Consider the following 24,700-nt stretch of genomic DNA (forward strand, 5'->3'; position numbering starts at 1 on the left):
ACTATTAATATTCTGATTTTGGAGAGGACCAAACTGGGAGGGAGGGGCAGCATCTCTCATTAGTATTATTATTATTACTATTAATATTCTGATTTTGGAGAGGACCAAACTGGGAGGGAGGGGCAGCATCTCTCAGTATTATTATTATTACTATTAATATTCTGATTTTGGAGAGGACCAAACTGGGAGGGAGGGGCAGCATCTCTCATTAGTATTATTCTTATTACTTTTAATATTCTGATTTTGGAGAGGACCAAACTGGGAGGGAGGGGCAGCATCTCTCATTAGTATTATTATTATTACTATTAATATTCTGATTTTGGAGAGGACCAAACTGGGAGGGAGGGGCAGCATCTCTCATTAGTATTATTCTTATTACTTTTAATATTCTGATTTTGGAGAGGACCAAACTGGGAGGGAGGGGCAGCATCTCTCATTAGTATTATTATCCCTTCAAGGCCCTGCTGAGAGCTCACCTCCTCCAGGAGGCCTTCCCAGACTGAGCCCCTTCCTTCCTCTCCCCCTCGTCCCCCTCTCCATCCCCCCATCTTACCTCCTTCCCTTCCCCATAGCACCTGTATATATGTATAGATGGTTGTACATATTTATTACTCTATTTATTTATTTATTTATTTTACTTGTACATTTCTATCCTATTTTATTTTGTTGGTATGTTTGGTTCTGTTCTCTGTCTCCCCCTTTTAGACTGTGAGCCCACTGTTGGGTAGGGACTGTCTCTATGTGTTGCCAATTTGTACTTCCCAAGCACTTAGTACAGTGCTCTGCACATAGTAAGCGCTCAATAAATACGATTGATTGATTGATTATTATTACTATTAATATTCTGATTTTGGAGAGGACCAAACTGGGAGGGAGGGGCAGCATCTCCCAGGGCCCCGGTGCCAACGCTTCTGGCCTCTGTACCTTTGAATGCTGGCACCTGCCAGCTGGAGGAAGGGAGGGAAGAGGAAGTTCAGTTTCAGATCAGGTTCCACTCCCCTGGAGGCAGGGATTACAGTATCAATCAATCAATCGTATTTATTGAGCGCTTACTATGTGCAGAGCACTGTACTAAGCGCTTGGGAAGTACAAATTGGCAACACATAGAGACAGTCCCTACCCAACAGTGGGCTCACAGTCTAAAAGTATCACAGTATCACAGTATCACACACAGAGAACATGCCCAGCCCATCTGTGTCCTCGGGGAGGTAAAGTCACACTTCCTTCCATGGCTTCCCCCACGGAAGGCCTCAGGTGCGTGTCTGAACTAGACGGCGCGGGACCAGAATATTTACTGAGGACCGCCGGACGCCAGCACACAGTCCCTGCCCTCCAGCGGGTTGCAATCTAACGCGACCCGCCAGACTTAAATGACTCCCAAACTGAGGGAGCGAGAGGAAGAATGAGGATGTGGCAGGGAGCAGGATGAATGTCGGAATCGGATTAATAATTGACTATTTCTAAGTCCTGAGGATAGATATTATTATCTGGATATATGTTTGTACATATTTATTACTCTATTTATTTTACTTGTACATATCTATTCTATTTATTTCATTTTGTTAGGATGTTTGGTTTTGTGCTCTGTCTCCCCCTTTTAGACTGTGAGCCCACTGTTGGGTAGGGACTGTCTCTATATGTTGCCAACTTGCACTTCCCAAGCGCTTACTACAGTGCTCTGCACACAGTAAGTGCTCAATAAATACGATTGATTGATTGAACATATTTATTTTACTTGTACATATCTATTCTATTTATTTCATTTTGTTAGGATGTTTGGTTTTGTGCTCTGTCTCCCCCTTTTAGACTGTGAGCCCACTGTTGGGTAGGGACCGTCTCTATATGTTGCCAACTTGTACTTCCCAAGCGCTTAGTCCAGTGCTCTGCACACAGTAAGTGCTCAATAAATACGATTGATTGATTGAACATATTTATTTTACTTGTACATATCTATTCTATTTATTTTATTTTGTTAATATGTTTGGTTTTGTTCTCTCTCTCCCCCTTCTAGACTGTGAGCCCACTGTTGGGTAGGGACCGTCTCTATATGTTGCCAACTTGTACTTCCCAAGCGCTTAGTCCAGTGCTCTGCACACAGTAAGCGCTCAATAAATACGATTGATGATGATGATGATATATATACATCAGTGCTGCGTGCATATCTTTCGGTCATCTGGGTGACAGCTGCCTGATTTCTTACGGCTTTTATGTATGATTATGTTTCTGGGTTTGTCCTCTTCCCCTCATTACACCGTAAACCTCTCAAGTACAAGGATCGTGGCGTGATCGTCTGCCACTCCCCCAGCATCTAATTCAGAGACGCTCCATAAATTCCACTGACTAACGTCCCCTCCATTAAGCCCGGATCGCCTTGGTAGTAAAATGGGAAAAACAACTCGCTCTCCCTTCCAAGGAGATCTTGAGAGTGCAGAGCTACGACAGAGCCCGGAGAGGATTCGGAAGGCAGCCTGAACCAATTCCAGGTATCGTTACATAATCCAGCCTTGCAGACACTTAAAAAGTCAGCCAAAAAAAGGAGACGGGACACGGTTACCAACACGCCCTAGCCCTAAGCCCTGCTCAGAATTGCAGGTGAGGTAGTGATAATGCAGTGGATTACAAATGAGATCTAAAACGTGGAGAAATACAGGTCTGGGGCACTGGGCCAAATTCCAGCTTGCAGTTAAAGAAAATTCATCCTGGACAGGGCCTGATGACTCTGAGAGCCTGGGATAATTAGCGTGCCGCCGTCCTGAGGTGGCACCCGATGATGGGGCACACCCTTGGGTCCCTTTCTGCTCTTTGACCTCTGCCCTTCCTTTCCCTCATGTCAGCTACAGGTTCTCAGCCAATCAATCAATCAGTAGTATTTTTGGAACACTTTACAATGGGCAGAGCACTGTACCAAACACTCTGGAAAGGGCGATAATATGGGAAGCTGCCTTGCCTAGCGGAAAGATCACAGGCCTGGGAGCCGAATCCCGCCTCTACTACGTGTCTGCTGTGTGACCTTGGGGAAGTCACTTCAGTTCTCTGTGCCTAGGTGATGTCATCGGTAGAATAGGGATTAAGACTTTGAGCCCCATGTGGAACACAGACTGTGACAACCCGAGGCGTCACAGGTCCCTTGTGATTCGGGTACCTTGTACTTGGGTGCAAAGAACAGTGCTTTGCATATAATAAGCGCTAAATAAATGCCATCCTTATTATTGTATCTATCTACCCTCAGTGCTTAGTACAGTGCCTGGCACATAGTAAGGGCTTAACACATACCGTAATTTTTATTATTATTGTCGTTACTGTTATTATTATTCAATTACCATTTATGAGAGGTTGTGAATGGGTAAAAATTAACTTTCCCTTTTCTCCCATCTTCACCCAATTCACCCTGGGCCCTCTTTAATTGCCACCCCCTGAATGAGTAAAGAATCAACTTTCTCCCATCTCCACCCAATTCACCCTGGGCCCTCTTTAATTGCCACCCCCCATCCTCCCCCAACCCCGACATGGGAATTCTGCAGAGTCTGCCGATCGGGAGGTGGGGCACCGAGAGATGAGTTTTTAAGCTGCAGCTTGGGAGATAAGAGGTCAGAAGCAACAGCCTCCAGCCAGAGAAGACCGCTAAATGTTGAACTGCGGAGCCCGGGGGAGCCTTTTCTCTGGAATCAAAATAGTAATTAATAATTACGGTACTTGCTAAGCGCTTGCTATGTGCCACGCACCGTCCTAAATGCTGGGTAGCTACAAATTGATCAGGTTGGACGTAGTCCCTGTCTCACATGGGGCTCCCACTCTTAATCCCCGCTTTATAGATGAAGCAACTGAGGCACAGAGAAGTTAAGTGGGTTACCCAAGGTCGCACAGCAGCAGACACGTGGCAGAGCCAGGATTAGAACCAAGGTCTTTCTGACTCCAAGGCCTGTGCTCTAACCGTTAGGCCATGTTGCTTCTCGTGACTCTCCTTTCTGGGTGGTTAAAACGGGAGGTAGTGAAAAGGGGAATGGGCCAGAAAGTGTTTTCATTCATTCATTCATCCATTCAATCGTATTTACGGAGCGCTTACTGTGTGCAGAGCGCTGTACTAAGCGCTTGGGAAGTCCAGGTTGGCAACATATAGAGACGGTCCCTACCCAACAGTGGGCTCACAGTCTAGAAGGGGGAGTCTGCCTCTAGCCTGGACAGCCCTCTCTCATCATAAGGTCACACAGCAGACAATTGGCGAAGCCGGATTTGAACCTGTGACCTCTGACTCCAAAGCCTGTGCTCTTTCCACTGAGCCAGGTACAGAGAAGATCAGTGGAAAGAGCCCGGGCTTCGGAGTGAGAGGTCACGGGTTCAAATCCCGGCTCTGCCAACTGTCAGCTGTGTGACTTTGGGCAGGTCACTTCACTTCTCTGGGCCTCAGTTCCCTCAACTGTGGAATGGGGATGAAGACTGTGAGCCCCCCGTGAGACAACCTGCTCACCTTGTAACCTCCCCGGCGCTTAGAGCAGTGCTTTGCACATAGTAAGCCCTTAATTCTATTTATTCTATGTATTTTATTTTGTTAATATGGTTTGTTTTGTCATCTGTCTCCCCCTTCTAGACTGTGAGCCCGCTGTTGGGTAGGGACCGTCTCTATATGCTGCCAACTTGTACTTCCCGAGCACTTAGTACAGTGCTCTGCATCATCATCATCATCATCATCATCAATCGTATTTATTGAGCGCTTACTGTGTGCAGAGCACTGTACTAAGCACTTGGGAAGTACAAATTGGCAACATCTAGAGACGGTCCCTACCCAACAGTGGGCTCACAATCTAAAAGGGGGAGACAGAGAACAAAACCAAACATACTAACAAAATAAAATAAATAGAATAGATATGTACAAGTAAAATAAATAAATAGAGTAATAAATATGTACAAACATATATACATATATACAGGTATATATGTACTCTGCACACAGTAAGCGCTCAATAAATACGACTGAATGAATGAATATCCGACGGGTGATCATTCTCCCCACTTTCAAAGCCTTATTGTTTTGATTTTAGAGACTGGTTGGGCTTGGCACCAAGTCAAGAGCTATGGCTCCACCAGCACCTCTAAGGCTTAAGAGCTTTGTCATCTAGCACAACGAAGCTCTCTAAGGATCAAAGGGCCTTGCAGGTACTTATTGTCCTTCATATTCAAGGATCAATCAATCAATCGTATTTATTGAGCGCTTACTGTGTGCAGAGCACTGTACTAAGCGCTTGGGAAGTACAAGTTGGCAACATATAGAGACAGTCCCTACCCAACAGTGGGCTCACAGTCTAGAAAGGGGAGACAGAGAACAAAACAAAACATTAACAAAATAAAATAGAATAAATATGCACAAATAAAATAGAGTAATAAATTCATCATCATCATCATCATCATCAATTGCATTTATTGAGCACTTACTATGTGCAGAGCACTGTACTATGCACTTGGGAAGTACAAATTGGCAACATATAGAGACAGTCCCTACCCAACAGTGGGCTCACAGTCTAAAAGGGGGAGACAGAGAACAAAACCAAACATACTAACAAAATAAAATAATAAATTCATAGAGAAGCAACGTGGCTCAGTGGAAAGAGCGGGCTTTGGAGTCAGAGGTCATGGGTTCAAATCCCGGCTCCGCCCGTTGTCAGCTGTGCGACTTCGGGCAAGTCGCTTCACTTCTCTGTGCCTCAGTGACCTCATCTGTCAAATGGGGATTAAGATCAATCAATCAATCGTATTTATTGAGCGCTTACTGTGTGCGGAGCACTGTACTAAGCGCTTGGGAAGTAGAAGTTGGCAACATATAGAGACAGTCCCTACCCAACAGTGGGCTCACAGTCTAAAAGACGGATGACGCCGTGAAGGATGACGCCATCAGGGGTGAATTTTACCCAAAGGCTCATGGATGACTTGTCTGACTGCCTGTTGTGCTGACACACTTGCTGGTGCCTGCCCCTTCCTTCCTCTCCCCCTCGTCCCCCTCTCCATCCCCCCATCTTACCTCCCTCCCTTCCCCACAGCACCTGTATATATGTCTATATGTTTGTACCTATTTTTTTACTCTATTTATTTATTTATTGAATTTATTTGTACATATCTATTCAATTTTTTTTTGTTAGTATGTTTGGTTTTGTTCTCTGTCTCCCCCTTTTAGACTGTGAGCCCACTGTTGGGTAGGGACTGTCTCTATATGTTGCCAATTTGTACTTCCCAAGCGCTTAGTACAGTGTTCTGCACATAGTAAGCGCTCAATAAATACGATTGATGATGATGGTGTCATTTGCCATTTCATTCTTTAATCCCACATTCCCCTCGGAGCCTCGGCTGGAAGCGATCCTCCAGTCCAATCCTGTCCTGGTTGCAACGTTTGAGGCTGCTGTGCCCGGTGCCATTGTCTCCTGGCATCCATCTGTCACCTCATGTTGGCAGAGACTACATTTCACAGCCTCTTTAAAGGGTCGCCTCATTTCAGTTCAACTTTGAGGCATCATTTGGAGAGCCTGCCATCATCCATTCTCCCTCGCCTCACCCAGGGAGGCTGGGGTGAAGTATGATCAGGTCTTGATCTATCAATCAATCGATCAATCGTATTTATTGAGTGCTTACTGTGTGCACAGCTAATCTCTTGGGAAGTACAAGTTGGCAACATATAGAGACAGTCCCTACCCAACAGTGGGCTCACAGTCTATCAGTCAATCGATCAATGGTATATATTGAGTGCTTACTATGGGCAGAGCACTGTACTAAGCGCTTGGGAGAGTACAAAAGAATTAGCAGACACGTTCCCTGCCCATAACTTTTAGACTGTGAGCCCACTGTTGGGTAGGGGCTGTCTCTATATGTTGCCAATTTGTACTTCCCAAGCGCTTAGTACAGTGCTCTGCACATAGTAAGCGCTCAATAAATACGACTGATGACGATTGATGATAACGAGCTTACAGTCTAGAGGGGGAGACAGACATTGATGTAAATAAATAAATATTGTTCAGATATGTACACAAGTGCTGCGGGATTGAGGGTGCCGCAATTTTCAAATGCCCAAAGGGGTGTTGAGGAGGGGATTGGCTTGGCTGAGGTCCGTAGTGGGTCCAAGACTGGGCAGATTTATTACTCTATTTTATTTGTACATATTAACTATTCTATTTATTTTGTTAATGATGTGCGTAGAGCTTTAATTCTATCTGTTCTGACGATTTTGACACCTGTCTACGTGTTTTGTTTTGTTGTCTGTCTCCCCCTTATAGGCTGTGAGCCCGTTGTTGGGTAGGGACCGTCTCTATATGTTGCCAATTTGTACTTCCCAAGCGCTTAGTACAGTGCTCTGCACACAGTAAGCACTCAATAAATGATTGAATGAATGAATGAATGAATGAGGGTGGTCAGCACTGTGGCTCCGTTGAACTTCAGTCCAGACTGAATCTAAATTCTCAAACTGTCACCAGGTTATGCTGGCAGTTTTGATTGCCCTCTCCACTCCAGTGCAAGTGAAGAGCAAACATCTCAATTCTGTTGTATTGGACTCTTCCGAGCGCTTAAGACAGTGCTCTGCACACAGTGATCGCTCAATAAACACCATTGATTGATTGATCCCAGCTGATAACAATAATAATAATTACGGTATTTGTTAAGCGCTTACTATGTGCCAGGCACTGAACTAAGCTCTGGGGTGGATACAAGCAAATCGGGTCGGACGCAGTCCCTGTCCAACGTAGGGCTCACAGTCTTAATCCCCATTTTACAGATGGGGTAACTGAGGCACAGAGGAAGTAAACTGACTTGCCCAAGGTCACACAGCAGACAAGTGGCAGAGCCGAGATGAGAACTCATGGCCTTCTGATTCCCAGGCCTAGGCTCTACTGTCAGCTGTGTGACTTTGGGCAAGTCACTTCACTTCTCTGTGCCTCAGTTACCTCATCTGGAAAATGGGGATTAAAATTGTGAGCCCCCCGTGGGACAACCTGATCACCTTGGAACCTCCCCAGTTTTTAGAACAGTGCTTTGCACATAGTAAGTGCTTAACAAATACCATTATTATTATTATTATCCACTACACCACGCTGCTTCTCAACCTCCCCAGCGCTTAGAACAGTGCTTTGCAAATAGTAAGCGCTTGATAAATGCTATTATTATTATTATTATTATTGTTAATGGTGCTGCTCTCTCTTCCCTTGTCTCTGGGCTGTCTGATAAGGGAGTCCACTCTCCTTCCGGCAGCCAGTCAATCGTATTCATTGTTTGTACTTATTCCGGTCGGTTTCCAGATACCAGGTCAGCCTCAATCAATCAATCAATCGTATTTATTGAGCGCTTACTATGTGCAGAGCACTGTACTAAGCGCTTGGGAAGTACAAATTGGCAACACATAGAGACAGTCCCTACCCAACAGTGGGCTCACAGTCTAAAAGGGGGAGAAAAGTCTCTTCCTTCTTTCCCCAGTCTGTTTCCTCCCTGGAGCTCCCTTCCCTGGCCACCAGAATCCCTCGTCAAGAATCCTGAAGGAATCATCATCATCAATCGTATTTATTGAGCGCTTACTATGTGCAGAGCACTGTACTAAGCGCTTGGGAAGTACAAATTGGCAACATATAGAGACAGTCCCTACCCAACAGTGGGTTCACAGTCTAAAAGGGGGAGACGGAGAACAAAACCAAACATACTAACAAAATAAAATAAATAGAATAGATATGTACAAGTAAAATAAATAGAGTAATAAATATGTACAAACATATATACATATATACAGGTGCTGTGGGGAAGGGAAGGAGGTAAGATGGGGGGGATGGAGAGGGGGACGAGGGGGAAAGGAAGGAAGGGAAGGAAAGACGGAAGGAAGGAAGTTGGAATCCTGTGACCCTCTCCTCTTCTGCAAGGCAGGAAGCAGGGAGGGAAGATGGGAAAATGGAAGGTTTGGGGCCCTCTGTAAAAAAGAAGAAATTAGCAGAAGGAGGTCGGCAGGCCCACGTCTTCCCAAGAAGTGGGTCTGGGCACCGAGACAGTGGGTTGGCGACTGCGGGGGAAGTCGGCGCCGCCTGAATCAGCCCAGGAGTGACCGAGGGGCCCGGCTGGGAGGGGAACTCGCAGTTCCTCCTCCTTGGAAATTCTTTCCTCACTCCTGCCTTGAGAAATCTGCCACCTCTTCCACTCCTTCCATGGCTCCTCATCAGACTGAAACCTCTAACTTCCTTCCCTTTTCTGAGTTGGGACTGGGCCAGAGCTGGCCCCAAGAAGAGGCTCGAAGGGGAAGCGGTCAATTGATCAATCGATCGGTAGTATTTATTGAGCATTTATTGTGCTAAGCGCTTGGGAGGGTACAACCAAGTTGGTAGACACGTGTTCCCTGGCCACAGTGCGTTTATGTACCATCAGCGTCTCTCTGTCCCCTTGTCTCCTCTTCTCCCACTCTGCCTCTTCCCACTAATCAATCAATCGTATTTATTGAGCGCTTACTGTGTGCAGAGCACTGTACTAAGCGCTTGGGAAGTAATAATAATAATAATAATGATGGCATTATGATGGAAGTACAAGTTGGCAACATTAGATACAGTCCCTACCCAACAGTGGGCTCACAGTCTTAAAGGGGGAGACAGAGAAAAAACCAAACATACTAACAAAATAAAATAAATAGAATAGATATGTACAAGTAAAATAAATAGAGTAATAAATATGTACAAACATATATACATATATAAAGGTGCTGTGGGGAAGGGAAGGAGGTAAGATGGGGGGGATGGAGAGGGGGACTAAGTCCCAAAGGACCTCAACCCCCCGGCAAGCCACTCTTTTTGGTTTTCTTGAATAGTATTTCCTAAGTGCTTACTGTGTGCCAACCATTGTCCTGAGCGCAGGGGGAGATACAAGTTAATTAGGTCAAAAACAGTCCCTGTCCCATGCGGGGTTCACTGCCTAAGTAGGAGGGAAAGCAGGGCTATTGCATCCCCCATTTTCCAGTTGCAGAAACTGATGCACAGAGAAGTTAAGTGACTTGTCCAAGGTCACACAGCAGGCAAATCTTGGAGCCAGGATTAAAACCTAGGTCCCCTGGCTCCTTACTATCGGTTTAAAGCACTCAATCAGCTCGCCCCATCTTACCTTACCTCACTATAGCCCAGCCTGCACACTCTACTCCTCTGGTGCCAGCTTACTCTCCCCCACTTCAAAGCCTTCCTTTATGGCACATCTCCTCCAAGAGGCCTTCCCTGATTAAGCCCTCCTTAACAGCATGGTGTAGTGGATAGAGCACGGGCCTATAAAGCAGAGGTCATGGGTTTTAATCCCAGCCCCACCCCTTATCTGCTGTGTGACCTTGGGTGAGTCACTTCAGTTATCCGCACCTCAGTTTCCTCATCTGCAAAATGGGGATTGCGACTGTTGAGCCCTGTGGGACAGTGACTGTGCCCAATCTCATTTGCTTGTATCATCATCAATCGTATTTATCAATCGTATTTATCCACGCCAGAGCTTCGTACAGTGGCTTAACAAATATTGCAATTATTATTTCCTCTTCTCCCTCTCCTTTCCATGACACCCTGACATGATCCCTTTATTCATCCCCCCTCCCAGCCCCACATCATTTATGTACCTATCTTTTTTATTTATTTATACTAATGTCTGACTCCCCCTCTAGACTCTAAACTCGTTTTGGGCAGGGAATGTGTTTGTATATTACTCTAAAAGTGGCTTGCCGGGGGGTTGAGGTCCCGTGGGACTTAGTGGGAAGAGGCAGAGTGGGAGGAGACGAGGAGACAAGGAGACAGAGAGACGCTGAAGGAACATAAACTCACTGTGGCCAGGGAACACGTGTCTACCAACTTTGTTGTACCCTCCCAAGCACTTAGTACAGTGCTCTGCTCACCGTAAGCACTCAATAAATGTGACTGACTGATCACCTGATTTACTGTGTCCCAATCTCGTCTATCTCTCCGCTGACCCCTTTCCCGTGACCTCTCCCTAGCCTGGAATTCCCTCCCATTCCATATATGCCAGACCACCACTCTCTCCACCTTCAAAGCATTATTAAGGTCCCCTCTCCTCCAAGAGGCCTTCCTCGATTAATCCCTTCGTCCCGGCTCACTCTCCCTTCCGCGTCGTCTGTGCATAGATCTTTCATTCATTCATCCAATTGTATTTATTGAGCACTTAACTGTGTGCAGAGCACTGTACTAAGCGGTTAGAAAGTACAGTTCAGCAATAAAGAGATAATCCCTGTCCACACCGGGTTTACAGTCTTGGAGGCGGGGCAGACATCAAAACAAGTAAACAGGAATCGATATAAATAAATAGAATTATAGATATGTACATATTTACGCAAGTGCTATGGGGCGGAGAGAAGGGGAAGAGCAAAGGGAGAGAGTCGAGGTGACATGGAAGGGAGGGGAGCTGAGAAAAAAAGGGCTTAATCTGGGAAGGCCTCTTGGAGGAGGTGAACCTTCAGTAGGGCTTTGAAGGGGGGAAGAGTGATTGTTTACCGGATTTGAGGAGCGAGGGCGTTCCAGGCCAGAGGTAGGACGTGGGCCAGGGATCGACGGCGAGATCGATCTTTGACCTTTGGACATTTGATAATAATAATAATGGCATTTATTAAGCGCTTACTATGTGCAAAGCACTATTCTAAGCGCTGGGGAGGTTACAAGGTGATCAGGCTGTCCCACGTGGGGCTCACAGTCTTTATCCCCGTTTTACAGATGAGGGAACTGAGGCCCAGGGAAGTGAAGTGACTTGCCCAAAGTCACACAGCTGACAAGTGGTGGAGCTGGGATTTGAACCCATGACCTCTGACTTGGGCAAACTGCCATGGCTCAGTGGAAAGAGCACGGGCTTTGGAGTCAGAGGTCAGAGGTTCAAATCCCGACTCCGCCAAACTGTCAGCTGTGTGACTTTGGGCAAGTCACTTAACTTCTCTGTGCCTCAGTTACCTCATCTGTAAAATGGGGATTAAAGATGTGAGTCCCCCATGGGACAACCTGATCACCTTGTAACCTCCCCAGTGCTTAGAACAGTGCTTTGCTCATAATAAGTGCTTAACAAATACCATCATTATTATTAAGCGCTTAGTACAGTGCTCTGCACATAGTAAGCGCTCAATAAATACAATCGATGACTCCAAAGCCTGTGCTCTTTCCACTGAGCCACGCTGATATTCACCCCATCCCCAACCCCACAGCAGTTATGTATGTATTTTTAAATTATACATTATAAATGATTTATATTAATGTTGGTAACCCACTCTAGAGTCTAAGCTCATTATGGGCAGGGACCGTATCCCCTATTTCTGTTGTACTCTCCCAGGTGCTAAGTACACTGCTCTCTGCACATAGTGAGCACTCAGTAAATACCACTGATTGATTACCAGGCCTGGGTTCTTTCCATTATTCATTCATTTATTCATTCATTCATTCATTCAATCGCATTTATTCAATCAATCGTATTTATTGAGCGCTTACTGTGTGCAGAGCACTGTACTAAGCGCTTGGGAAGTACAAGTTGGCAACATATAGAGAAGTCCCTACCCAACAGAGGGCTCAGACTAAAAAGGGGGAGACAGAGAACAAAACCAAACATACTAACAAAATAAAATAAATAGAATAGATATGTACAAGTAAAATCAATAAATAGAGCAATAAATATGTACAAACATATATACATATATACAGGTGCTGTGGGGAAGGGAAGGAGGTAGGATGGGGGGATGGAGAGGGGGACGAGGGGGAGAGGAAGGAAGGGGCTCAGTCTGGGAAGGCCTCCTGGAGGAGGTGAGCTTATTGAGCGCTTACTGTGTGCAGAGCACTGTACTAAGCTCTTAGGAAGTACAAGCTGGCAACATATAGGGACGGTCCCTACCCAACAACGGGCTCACAGTCTAGAAGGGGGAGACAGACAACATAATAGATACATACATAATCACCTTTCTTCGATCCATATGACACAATGTAATCAGCATGTTTCTCCAGGAACGGGGTACTCGGAGCATCAGATTTGATTATTACATCCTTCTGCGGCGTCCCCTTTCAATAAACCAAAAATTCTGTTCAAACAAATTTTGCATATCACAGAAGACTTACACTCCTGATCAAAATCCCGATGGCATCAATATTCTTAATAATAAGAACTGAAGAGCAGCAGGCAGCGAGTTTTCTCGCTTTACCATGGTGCCCTTGCTCCAGCGCTTGCCTTCCAAGGGGGTCATGGGCATCATCATCATCATCATCAATCGTATTTATTGAGCGCTTACTGTGTGCAGAGCACTGGACTAAGCGCTTGGGAAGTACAAGTTGGCAACATCTAGAGACAGTCCCTACCCAACAGTGGGCTCACAGTCTAAAAGGGGGAGACAGAGAACAAAACCAAACATACTAACAAAATAAAATAAATAGGTATGTACAGGCAAAATAAATAGAGTGATAAATATGTACAAACATATATACATATATACAGGTGCTGTGGGGAAGGGAAGGAGGTAAGATGGTACCTCTGGTAACAGATTAGATGGTAAGATGGTAACAGATTACCTCTGTACCTCCCTTCTCTCCTTCTCCAGCCCAGCCCGCACCCTCCGCTCCTCCACCGCTGATCTCCTCACCGTACCTCGCTCTCGCCTGTCCCGCCATCGACCCCCAGACCACGTCATCCCCCGGGCCTGGAATGCCTTCCCTCTGCCCATCTGCCAAGCTAGCTCTCTTCCTCCCTTCAAGGCCCTGCTGAGAGCTCACCTCCTCCAGGAGGCCTTCCCAGACTGAGCCCCTTCCTTCCTGTCCCCCTCGTCCCCCTCTCCATCCCCTCCATCTTACCTCCTTCCCTTCCCCACAGCACCTGTATATATGTATATATGTTTGTACATATTTTTTTACTCTATTTATTTATTTATTTTATTTGTACATATCTATTCTATTCTATTTTATTTTGTTAGTGTGTTTGGTTTTGTTCTCTGTCTCCCCCTTTTAGACTGTGAGCCCACTGTTGGGTAGGGACTGTCTCTATATGTTGCCAATTTGTACTTCCCAAGCGCTTAGTACAGTGCTCTGCACATAGTAAGCGCTCAATAAATACGATTGATGATGATGATGATGATGGTATTTGTTAAGCGCTTACTATGTGCTAAGCACTGTTCTAAGCGCTGGAGAGGATACAAGGTGATGAGGTTGTCCCACGTGGGGCTCACAGTCTTAATCCCCATTTTACAGACGAGGGAACTGTTATATATCTCAAATGCTCAGTACAGTGCTCTGCACACAGTAAGTGCTTAATAAATATGATTGATCGATTAAGAAAATGAGTGTACCAGCACCTCCGGGGGGGCCAGGGGGAACACGCTGGCATGGCTAAGGGCAAGAGGCTGAGAGCGAAGGGAAGGAGGAGGCTAGGGAGCGACTGCCAACTCAAGTATCCTGATTTTTCTTCAAGAAATCTGGCTTCCCTGCCCACAGCAAAGACGACCGATGACTAAATCCCTCCTCACTTTCTTCTCCCTAGGATTACTCACTTTCCCTCCGCCTCTCCCCTCGTGAGTCCCTCCGCGTGTCCACATCCTGTGTCTGGTTATGCTTGGAGCCCTCGGACAGGCCCGGCTCTGTGTCCGCCCGCCCGGGGATCGGGGCCTGATGGCATTCTCAGTCCTTCGGGCAAATTCAGCTCCCTGCTCCCAGGTGCCGATCCAAGGCGGCAGGGATTTGGGTGTGGAAAGCGGCCGGCGAAGGCGGAAAGGGATGATCTCATCTGGAAACTTTAGTCTGACTCCCCCATTAATCCCGCTGCAGTCACAGAGAGGCCTCTGAGTTCTCTGGAAGCAGCGGCCGCGGACAGAACCATGAGGGGAGAGAGGCAGCGTGGCTCAGTGGAAAAGAGCCCGGGCTTTGGGGTCAGAGGTCATGGGTTCAAATCCCGGCTCCGCCACTTGGCTGTGTGACTTTGGGCAAGTCACTCCACTTCTCTGGGCCTCAGTTCCCTCATCTGTAAAATGGGGATGAAGACTGTGAGCCCCATGATGATGATGATGATGATGGCATTTATTAGACTGTGAGCCCACTGTTGGGTAGGGGCTGTCTCTCTATGTTGCCAATTTGTACTTCCCAAGCGCTTAGTACAGTGCTCTGCACATCGTAAGCGCTGAATAAATACGATTGATGATGATGATTTATTGAGTGCTTACTATATGCAAAGCACTGTTCTAAGCGCTGGGGAGGTTACAAGGTGATCAGGTTGTCCCATGGGGGGCTCACAATCTTAATCCCCATTGTACAGATGAGGGAACTGAGGCACAGAGCAGTTAAATGACTTGCCCATAGTCACACGGCGGGCAAGTGGCGGAGCGGGATTTGAACCCATGACCTCTGACTCCAAAGCCCGTGCTCTTTCCACTGAGCCACACTGGTTGTCCCATGTGGGACAACCTGATCACCTTGTAACCTCCCCAGTGCTTAGAACAGTGCTTTGCACATAGTAAGCGCTTAATAAATGCCATTATTATTATTATTATTTGGGGAGGCTACCAGCCACGCCCACGGGGATGGGGAGGGTGGGCACAGAGCAGGGACTGGGGGTGCCCCGGTCTTTCTGAGGTGAAGAAGAGGGGGCCAAGGAGGAGGGGAGACCTGGTTTCAGCGGTGGCGGCCGGGCCCAGAGGTGTCACCTCCTCTTCACACCTCGGCCCAGCTGGTTCTGCAGCCATGGTCAGGTGCTCTAGTCAGGCGTTTCCACCGGCTCCGGGCTCCCAGCGCCGCAGCAGAGAGGGGGGTGGCAGCATGGCCCAGTGGAAGAAGTCTGGGCCTGGGGGTCAGTGGAACTGGGTTCTAATCCTGCTCCGCCACTCGCCTGCTGAGTGACCTTGGGCAAGATGCTTCACTTCTCTGGGCCCCAGCTCCCTCGTCTGTAAAATGGGGATTCATCATCCATCCTCCCTCCTACTGTGAGCCCCATGTCGGGCAGGGATCGGGTCTGACCTGATTATCTTCATCAGTCGGATTTATCGAGCGCTTACTGTGTGCAGAGCACTGGACTAAGCGCTTGGGAAGTACAAGTTGGTAACGTATAGAGACAGTCCCTACCCAACAGTGGGCTCACGGTCTAAAAGTCTCACAGTCTTGTATCTAGTACAGGGCCTGGCACATAATAAGGGCTTTAGAAAAAACATTATCATCGACATTAGGTGACAAAGGTCCCCACACCCTGATCCTTCTTCCACTTTCAGGCCCTGAATACTTCAGGTGTGTCCTCCCAGGCTTGAGGTATTTCTGGGATTTGGAGCAAGGAGATTTAACAGTCTTTTTCCATTTTAGGTCAAAACCCAAACAAGGAGCCCTCCAGGGTGGCCTCCAGCCTCACGCCCTGCCCCAAAGAACTTCCAAATCTCAGCCTGCCGCACCGTGCCCCCAGTCCCCCCAGGCCCTCTCCTGCCACGCCATCACAAGCCCTTCTTTTTGGGAGTCAAGAGACCCAGGGTGCCGATCCCTGTCCAAGCAGCGATGTTTCAATCAATCAATCAATCAATCGTATTTATTGAGCGCTTACTATGTGCAGAGCACTGTACTAAGCGCTTGGGAAGTACAAATTGGCAACACATAGAGACAGTTTCACATAGCTGGCCAGCAACAGAGCTGACCGGCCACTTGGTTTGGAGAAGCAGCGTGGCTCAGTGGAAAGAGCCCGGGCTTTGGAGTCAGAGGTTCAAATCCCGGCTCCGCCAATTGTCAGCTGTGTGACTTCAGGCACGTCACTTAACTTCTCTGGGCCTCGGTTACCTCATCTGTAAAATGGGGATTAAGACTGTGAGCCCCCCCGTGGGACAACCTGATCACCTTCTAACCTCCCCAGTGCTTAGAACAGTGCTTTGCATATAGTAAGTGCTTAATAAATGCCATCATTATTATTATTAGGATCAAAGTTTATGAGGCTGGGAGGGCCAAAGACCCTGGTACAAATTGTTGCCAATTTGTACTTTCCAAGCGCTTAGTACAGTGCTCTGCACATAGTAAGCGCTCAATAAATACGATTGATGATGATGATGGTACCCACGCCACAGGAGCAATATTTGACCCGGGCTCCCCACCTCGCTTTTCCCAGTCATCTGACAAGATGCCCAAAATGGTGGCTTTCTGGACTGTTAGCTCTTTGAAGTTTGTCCTCCCCTCTGCCCCTTGATCTCTATTCCCCCTAAATTCCCTACCACTTTTTTCAGTCCTGTTCTCAAAACGAAGTCACACCGTTAGACTAAGGAAAATTTCCCCACTGGATGGAGAGGCAGAGAGGGTCAAGGTTGCCCTGGTGATGCCTGTGGAGGGGGAAGACACACACAACTCCTGGGTGCCCAGCCGCCCTGCTTCACTTCAAGCAAGGAGAAAAGGAGCTGGAAAAGTGCCCCACTCTGGGGGTGGGGTGAAGACCCGGGATAGGAAGTGGAAACAACCACTGGAAAAAGCAATAGGAAGGGAGAGGGCTGCAGGCGGGGGCCGGGCTGCCCGCAGGCTTTTCCCAGAAGCAGTGACTCACTCCAGAGGGAGGGAGTGCCCGTCTCCTAGGGCCGCCTGCCTTCCCCGCAGATGGATCGGGGGTGAGTGAAGTAATCGGGCCTGCTTTGCAGTGGGAGGTTGAGGCCTTCACAGCTGATTAAAGTTTCCAGGGCTCTCAGCTGCCTGCTTACTCAATGGCTGGCCATCCGGGGGACTTGGGGGGGCAAGGGCAGGAACCTCAAGGCAAATAGGCTAGTGATGGGGAGGGACAGGCTCCCTAGGGAACCGGGCCGGAGGCAGCGGGGAAACAGAACCGGCCATCTGTCTGGGCAGAGCTGATCCAGTTCCAGAACCCGGTGAGAAACACAAAGCCCCCTTTGAGGTGCTTGGCTCAGCCTGTTTTCCTAGCACTGGTGTTGTGTCCATCCCCTGATGGACAGGAAGGGGGAAAGGCCCTCCAACTGACCCCAGGTGCCCAGGATGGAAAGGAAGCAGGTCAACTGCCTGCATAGGGAGATCTCTACAGGGAAGGTGGGAGCTACAGCTCGTTCAGGAAGTCTATACAGAAGGAAAGGAAGGCCCAGTAAAAGGAGAATAATCCTGCTGGGAGCCCAGCAGCTAGGAGTTTGGAGAAATCAATGCGGACCCTCAACTTGACACTCGTCCACAATACATCACTCTTGGAACCACCTTTTATCTCTTTCAGAAACTCAACCCTCTCTCAGCTACCATTAAACGGGAGCGGGGGATGCTGAGGGGCAGCACCATTCCAACCCTCGGTCCCAGAACGGCCTTCCCCCGGCACCATGTAGAAAACCCCGGCCCGTCTTAACCCAGAGCCGGTGATCGGGGCGGGCAGGTACCTTGAGCCGTCCACCCCGTCGTCGAGACCCGTGGAAGAGGACCGAGGGCGGCGGTAGTCGAGGAGTGGGAATCCCGACCTGAAAGCCCTTCCCACCCAGAAGGGCTGGCAGGGAGAGAAGTGGTCTGCCCTCTCCCTCTCTCAGGACGGAGCCCTCTTCCCTGGCCGGCTGACCTCTTCTCCTCAGAGATCCGGAAGCACCGAAGCAGGGCAGCGGGCACTATCAAGAGTTCTTTATTGGCTAGTGGCCCGGAGGCGGTGCCCACCAGTTCCGAGCGTAAAGTACCCCCAAACCTGTTCGGAGGCCCCGCTCCACCCTCCCTCCCGCGTCCTGAGCCCCGATATGGGGTGTCACGCTAGATGTACTTGTAGACCGTCTTGGCTGGCAAGGTTTGCAGGTGCAGGCGGACCGGGCACTTGTAGAAAGCCGACAGCAGGGCCTCGCTGTAGCCCACCAGGAAGTAGAGCTTGTGAGGGGGCAGCCGTTGCAGCAGCAGGGCACAAATCACCAGCTGGTTGGCTCGGCGCTTCAGGACCAGCTGATCAGCCAGGCAACCCGGGAAGGTGCCCAGCATGAACTTGCGCAGGAAGACGTCTTCTACAGTCCGCTCCGCCGCCCCGCCCTCGCCGTCCAGGTTGCCTATGGCGGGCAAAGGACAGTCAACATCCACGTTGCCCGCAACACTTTTCTTGCTGGCCACCTGCTCTGCCACGCTCTGGAGGGGCTTCTAGGCACCTCTGTGGGGGTCCGCCTGGACTGAATCAATCAGTCAATGATTGAGTCAATCAATCAATACTATTTACTGAATGCTTACTGTGTGGCCCGCACTGTAACGATCACTTGGGAAGAGAGAATACAACAGGGCTGGTAGAAACGTTCCCCGCCCACAGCAAGCTTACAGGCTAGAGGAGACAGACGTTTAAATTTTTGGAATTTTAAAATTACATTTTAAAATTTTAATTTTAAATTTCATTTAAATCAAAATTTAAATTTTAAAATTAAAATTTTAAATTTCATTTAAATTAACATTTAAGTTTTAAAATTTAAATTAAATTTAATTTTTTTTAAATTAAAATTAAAAATTTAAAAATTTTTAGACTGTGAGCCCACTGTTGGGTAGGGACTGTCTCTATATGTTGCCAATTTGGACTTCCCAAGCGCTTAGTACAGTGCTCTGCACATAGTAAGCGCTCAATAAATACGATTGATGATGATGATGATTAAAATAAATTCAGGATATGAATATAAGGCAGTGGGTGAGACGAATATCAAGTGCTTAAAGGGTACAGATCCAACCGAATGCCTCTTGGGTTGGTCCCGTCCTCTCTGGGACCCCAAAGGAGGGGGGAAGTGAGCAGACTGCCCCAGCTACCCATCAGAGTTCCTGAATTGGGGTCCAGCCTTGAATTTTTAGAGCCCGTTTGTTTTTTCCAGAGCACTGCTACGGGAATTGTTTCACTTAATCCACACACCACCCCTGTCAGGTAGGGAGCACCAAGTATTATAACCCTTCCCCACAGCACCTGTATATATGTTTGTACATATTTATTACTCTATTTATTTATTTATTTATTTTACTTGTACATATCTATTCTATTTCTATTTATTTTATTTTGTTAGTATGTTTGGTTTTGTTCTCTGTCTCCCCCTTTTAGACTGTGAGCCCACTGTTGGGTAGGGACTGTCTCTGTATGTTGCCAATTTGTACTTCCCAAGTGCTTAGTACAGTGCTCTGCACATAGTAAGCGCTCAATAAGTACGATTGATTGATTGATTGAGTAGGAAACAGGCACAGAGAAGCAAAGTGACTTGCTAAAGGATCGCCCAGCAGGCCCAGGGACAGACCAGCATGAACACCCAAATCTTACGCCTCCCAAGCCCCTGCTCCTTCCACTAAGCCAAACTGATGCCAGGGGCATCGGTAGCCCAAGGGGATTTCCCAGAAGCCTGAAATCAATCAATCAATCGTATTTATTGAGCGCTTACTGTGTGCAGAGCACTGTACTAAGCGCTTGGGAAGAACAAGTTGGCAACATAGAGAGACAGTCCCTACCCAACAGTGGGCTCACAGTCTAAAAGGGGGAGACAGAGAACAAAACCAAACATACTAACAAAATAAAATAAATAGAATAGATATGGACAAGTAAAATAAATAAATAGAGTATTAAATATGTACAAACATATATACAGGTGCTGTGGGGAAGGGAAGGAGGTAAGATGGGGGGGGATGGAGAGGGGGACGAAGGGGAGAGGAAGGAAGGGGCTCAGTCTGGGAAGGCCTTCCAGTGGTCTGCCCTCTCCCTCTCAGGACGGAGCCCTCTTCCCTGGCCGGCTGACCTCTTCTCCTCAGAGATCCGGAGATAATAATAATAATCCCAGATTATTATTATTTATGGAGGAGGTGGTGGTCATGATGTTCAACATGGGCCCCCCGACATGCAACTTCATTCATTCAATTACTCATTGAATTGCACTTATTGAGTGCTTACTGTGTCCAGAGCACTGTACTAAGCGCTTGGGAGAGAACAATACAACAATAAACAGACACAATCCCTATACAACAATAAACAGACACAATCCCTGCCCATAACAAGCTCCAGGCCCAAGGACACTGGATCTGTCCTTTCCAGAGGCCTCAGACCACCGGGACAGAGCTCACGGAAGCCCCGGCGACCTCCAACAGCGGTCACCAGCTACATCCACAGGTCCAAAGCAGCGCGGGAATCGGAATATCTTGGGTTTGAATCCCGGCCACTTGTCTGCTGTGTGACCTTGGACAAGTCCCTTCACTTTTCTGTGCCTCAGTTACCTCAAATGGGGATTGAGACTGTGAGTCTCATGGGAGACGGAGGACCGTGTCCAATCGGATTTGCTCATATCCACCTCGGCGCTTAGTACAGTGCCTGGCACATAGCAGAATTCCAGACCCGGGTTCTAACCATTAGGCTATGCTGCGTCTTTGGTAAGTGCTCTGTAATAAGGTCTAGGGTAGATATTAAGATATCCCGGTTGGACAGAGTCCCTGTCCTACATGGGGCTCACGGTCTTCATCCCCATTTTACAGACGACGTAACTGAGGCCCAGAGAGGTGAACTGCCTTGCCCGAGGTCACACAGCAGGCCAGTGGCAAAGCCACCTGAAACGTAGACATGATTTTCACCTCAGTTCACAAAGCAAACTCAACACTTCCTCTCCCATACTGCATTTTTAACTTCAAAGGGAAGAGCGTAACCTCGGTGCTGGGGGCTCGGTGACGTCAAGAGACATCTAGGGAAATAGAGAAGCAGCGGGGCTCAGTGGAGAGAGCACGGACTTTGGAGTCATCATCATCATCAACTGTATTTATTGAGCGCTTACTATGTGCAGAGCACTGTACTAAGCGCTTGGGAAGTACAAATTGGCAACATATAGAGACAGTCCCTACCCAACAGTGGGCTCACAGTCTAAAAGGGGGAGACAGAGAACAAAACCAAACATACTAACAAAATAAAATAAATAGAATAGATAGGTACAAATAAAATAGAGTAATAAATATGTACAAACATATATACATATATACAGGTGCTGTGGGGAAGGGAAGGAGGTAAGATGGGGAGATGCAGAGGGGGATGAGGGGGAGAGGAAGGAAGGGGCTCAGTCTGGGAAGGCCTCGGGAGTCTGAGGTCATGGGTTCGAATCCCGGCTCCGCCACTTGTCAGAAGTGTGACTTTGGGCAAGTCACTTCACTTCTCCGGGCCTCAATTCCCTCATCTGTAAAATGGGGATGAAGACTGTGAGCCCCCCGTGGGGCAACCTGATCATCTTGTTTACCCCCAGCGCTTAGAACAGTGCTTTGCATATAGTAAGCGCTTAATACATGCCATTATTATTATTATTATTAAGCGCTTAACAAGTGCCACAATTATTATTATGATTATCCAAAGGTACTGAACCACAAACCCCTGGCAGAGGGAAAAGCAAGGCCCAGGGAGGCCAGGGGCACTCACTTGTGTGATGGGACAGCCAACCCTTGCGGTGGGCGATGTAGTGGGGGGGATGTGCCTCCTCATAAGTCACCGGTTTGTTTCCTTTCCCCACGCGGACACGGGCTGCCCGGTTCTGTGGAACAGCAAGGTCATTCATTCGTTCATTCAATGGTATTTACGGAGCAATAACTGTTTGCAGAGCACTGTATTATGCACTTGGGAGAGCACCGTACAACAACAGACACAATCCCTGCCCATATAATAATAATAATGATGGCATTTATTAAGCGCTTACTAGGTGCAAAGCCCTGTTCTAAGCGCTGGGGAGGTTACAAGGTGATCAGGTTGTCCCATGCGGGGCTCACAGTGGCTCTGCCACTTGTCAGCTGTGTGACTTTGGACAAGTCACTTCACTTCTCTGGGCCTCAGTTACCTCATCTGTAAAATGGGGATTAAGACTGTGAGCCCCCCCACCCCCCGGGGGACAACCTGATCACTCTGTAACCTCCCCAGCGCTTAGAACAGTGCTTTGCACATAGTAAGTGCTTAATACATGCTATTATTATTCTTATTATTATTATTCGACCCCACAGGGGGGATGAAGGGGGCCCAGTCCCGGCCTCTCCTACCTTGGAGCAGGCCGCAGTGGTGTGGATGGCGCGGGAGGCGGACAGCACCTGAAGGGGAAGGAGAAAGGATAAGGGGAGCGATGCCACATTCATTCAATCGTATTTATTGGGCGCTTACTGTGTGCAGGGCACTGTACTAAGCGCTTGGGAAGTCCAAGTTGGCAACATAGAGAGGCGGTCCCGACCCAACAACGGGCTCACAGGCTAGAGCCACAGGAACCCAGCGCTTAGAAGGGTGATTTGCACATCATCATCATCATCAATCGTATTTATTGAGCGCTTACTATGTGCAGAGCACTGTACTAAGCGCTCGGGAAGTACAAATTGGCAACATATAGAGACAGTCCCTACCCAACAGTGGGCTCACAGTCTATAAGGGGGAGACAGAGAACAAAACCAAACATACTAACAAAATAAAATAAATAGAATAGATATGTACAAATAAAATAAATATCATCATCATCAATCGCATTTATTGAGCGCTTACTGTGTGCAGAGCACTGTACTAAGCGCTTGGGAAGTACAAATTGGCAACATAGAGAGACAGTCCCTACCCAACAGTGGGCTCAGTCTATAAGGGGGAGACAGAGAACAAAACCAAACATACTAACAAAATAAAATAAATAGAATAGATATGTACAAATAAAATATCATCATCATCAATCGTATTTATTGAGCGCTTACTGTGTGCAGAGCACTGTACTAAGCGCTTGGGAAGTACAAATTGGCAACACATAGAGACAGTCCCTACCCAACAGTGGGCTAGTAGGCGCTTAATAAATGCCATTAGGAGAAGCAGCGTGGCTCCGTGGGAAGAGCCCGGGCTTTGGAGTCAGAGACTATGGGTTCAAATCCCGGCTCGGCCAGTTCGCTGTGTGACTTCGGGAAAGTCACTTAGCTTCTCTGGGCCTCAGTTCCCCCCCTCTGTAAAAAGAGGATTAAGACTGGGAGCCCCACGTGGGGCAACCCGATCACCTGGTAACCTCCCCAGCGCTCAGAACAGTGCTTTGCACATAGTAAGCGCTTAATAAATGCCATTATTATTTATTTATTTATTATAAAACCGCCCAGCACATGCCACCCTCCTGTCCTGCCTTCAAGCTCACGCTCAGGCCAAGGCGCCAAGGGGGAGCCGCCATCTTGGACCGTTCCACACCAACAAGGCGGGGGGGGGGGGGAGAGATGCTTTGGACTGTACCACGACAAGGGCTCCTATGGCAACCTTCGTCCCTGAGTTTTTATACCCGGATGAGGGTGTGGAAAATGGAAGAATGGAAAGCTTGATGACAGGAAAGACCCGAGAGACGTTTATCTGTGAAATTTCTAGCGAGAACTAGGCCGCACCAACCGGCCCTTAGATTAACCTCCCCTGCCCGCGACTAGGTACGGTCCGGTGTTAGGCGGGGAGAGCCCCCGAGGGCGAGACCAAGTTCGAAAAAAAGGGGGGGAAGGAGAGCGGAGACGAAGGGAGGAGAACGGGCGCTAATAATAATAATAATAATAATAATAATAATAATAATAATAATAATAATAATAATAATAATAATAATAATAATAAGGATGGCATTTATTAAGCGCTTACTTTGTGCAAAGCACTGTTCTAAGCGCTGGGGAGGTTACAAGGTGATCAGGTAGGGGGGCTCACAGTCTTCATCCCCATTTGATAGGTGAGGGAACTGAGGCCCAGATAAATAATAATAATAATAATAATAATAATAATAATAATAATAATAATAATAATAATGACATTTATTAAGCGATTACTTTGTGCAAATCACTGTTCTAAGCGCTGGGGA

At 47.7% G+C, this 24,700-nt stretch overlaps 1 protein-coding gene across 1 annotated transcript in view; it reads right to left on the reverse strand.

Moving 5' to 3' along the window:
• Nucleotides 1–18,527: 18,527 nt before the first annotated feature.
• LOC119934289 (upregulator of cell proliferation) overlaps nucleotides 18,528–24,700 on the reverse strand; it is a 37,084-nt gene continuing 30,911 nt past the window's right edge. Inside the window, exons 1-4 of the mRNA XM_038753741.1 lie at nucleotides 23,999–24,049; nucleotides 22,905–22,952; nucleotides 22,297–22,408; nucleotides 18,528–18,949 (exon numbers count right to left, since the gene is read on the reverse strand). Coding sequence (XP_038609669.1) covers nucleotides 18,666–18,949; nucleotides 22,297–22,408; nucleotides 22,905–22,952; nucleotides 23,999–24,043 — 489 coding nt within the window. The 5' untranslated portion in view covers nucleotides 24,044–24,049 and the 3' untranslated portion in view covers nucleotides 18,528–18,665. Of the gene's footprint in view, nucleotides 18,950–22,296; nucleotides 22,409–22,904; nucleotides 22,953–23,998 lie in introns of the transcript that reaches the window.

The sequence above is a fragment of the Tachyglossus aculeatus genome, chromosome 11, assembly GCF_015852505.1.
Source record: "Tachyglossus aculeatus isolate mTacAcu1 chromosome 11, mTacAcu1.pri, whole genome shotgun sequence".
In the NCBI taxonomy this organism is placed as follows: Eukaryota; Metazoa; Chordata; class Mammalia; order Monotremata; family Tachyglossidae; genus Tachyglossus; species Tachyglossus aculeatus.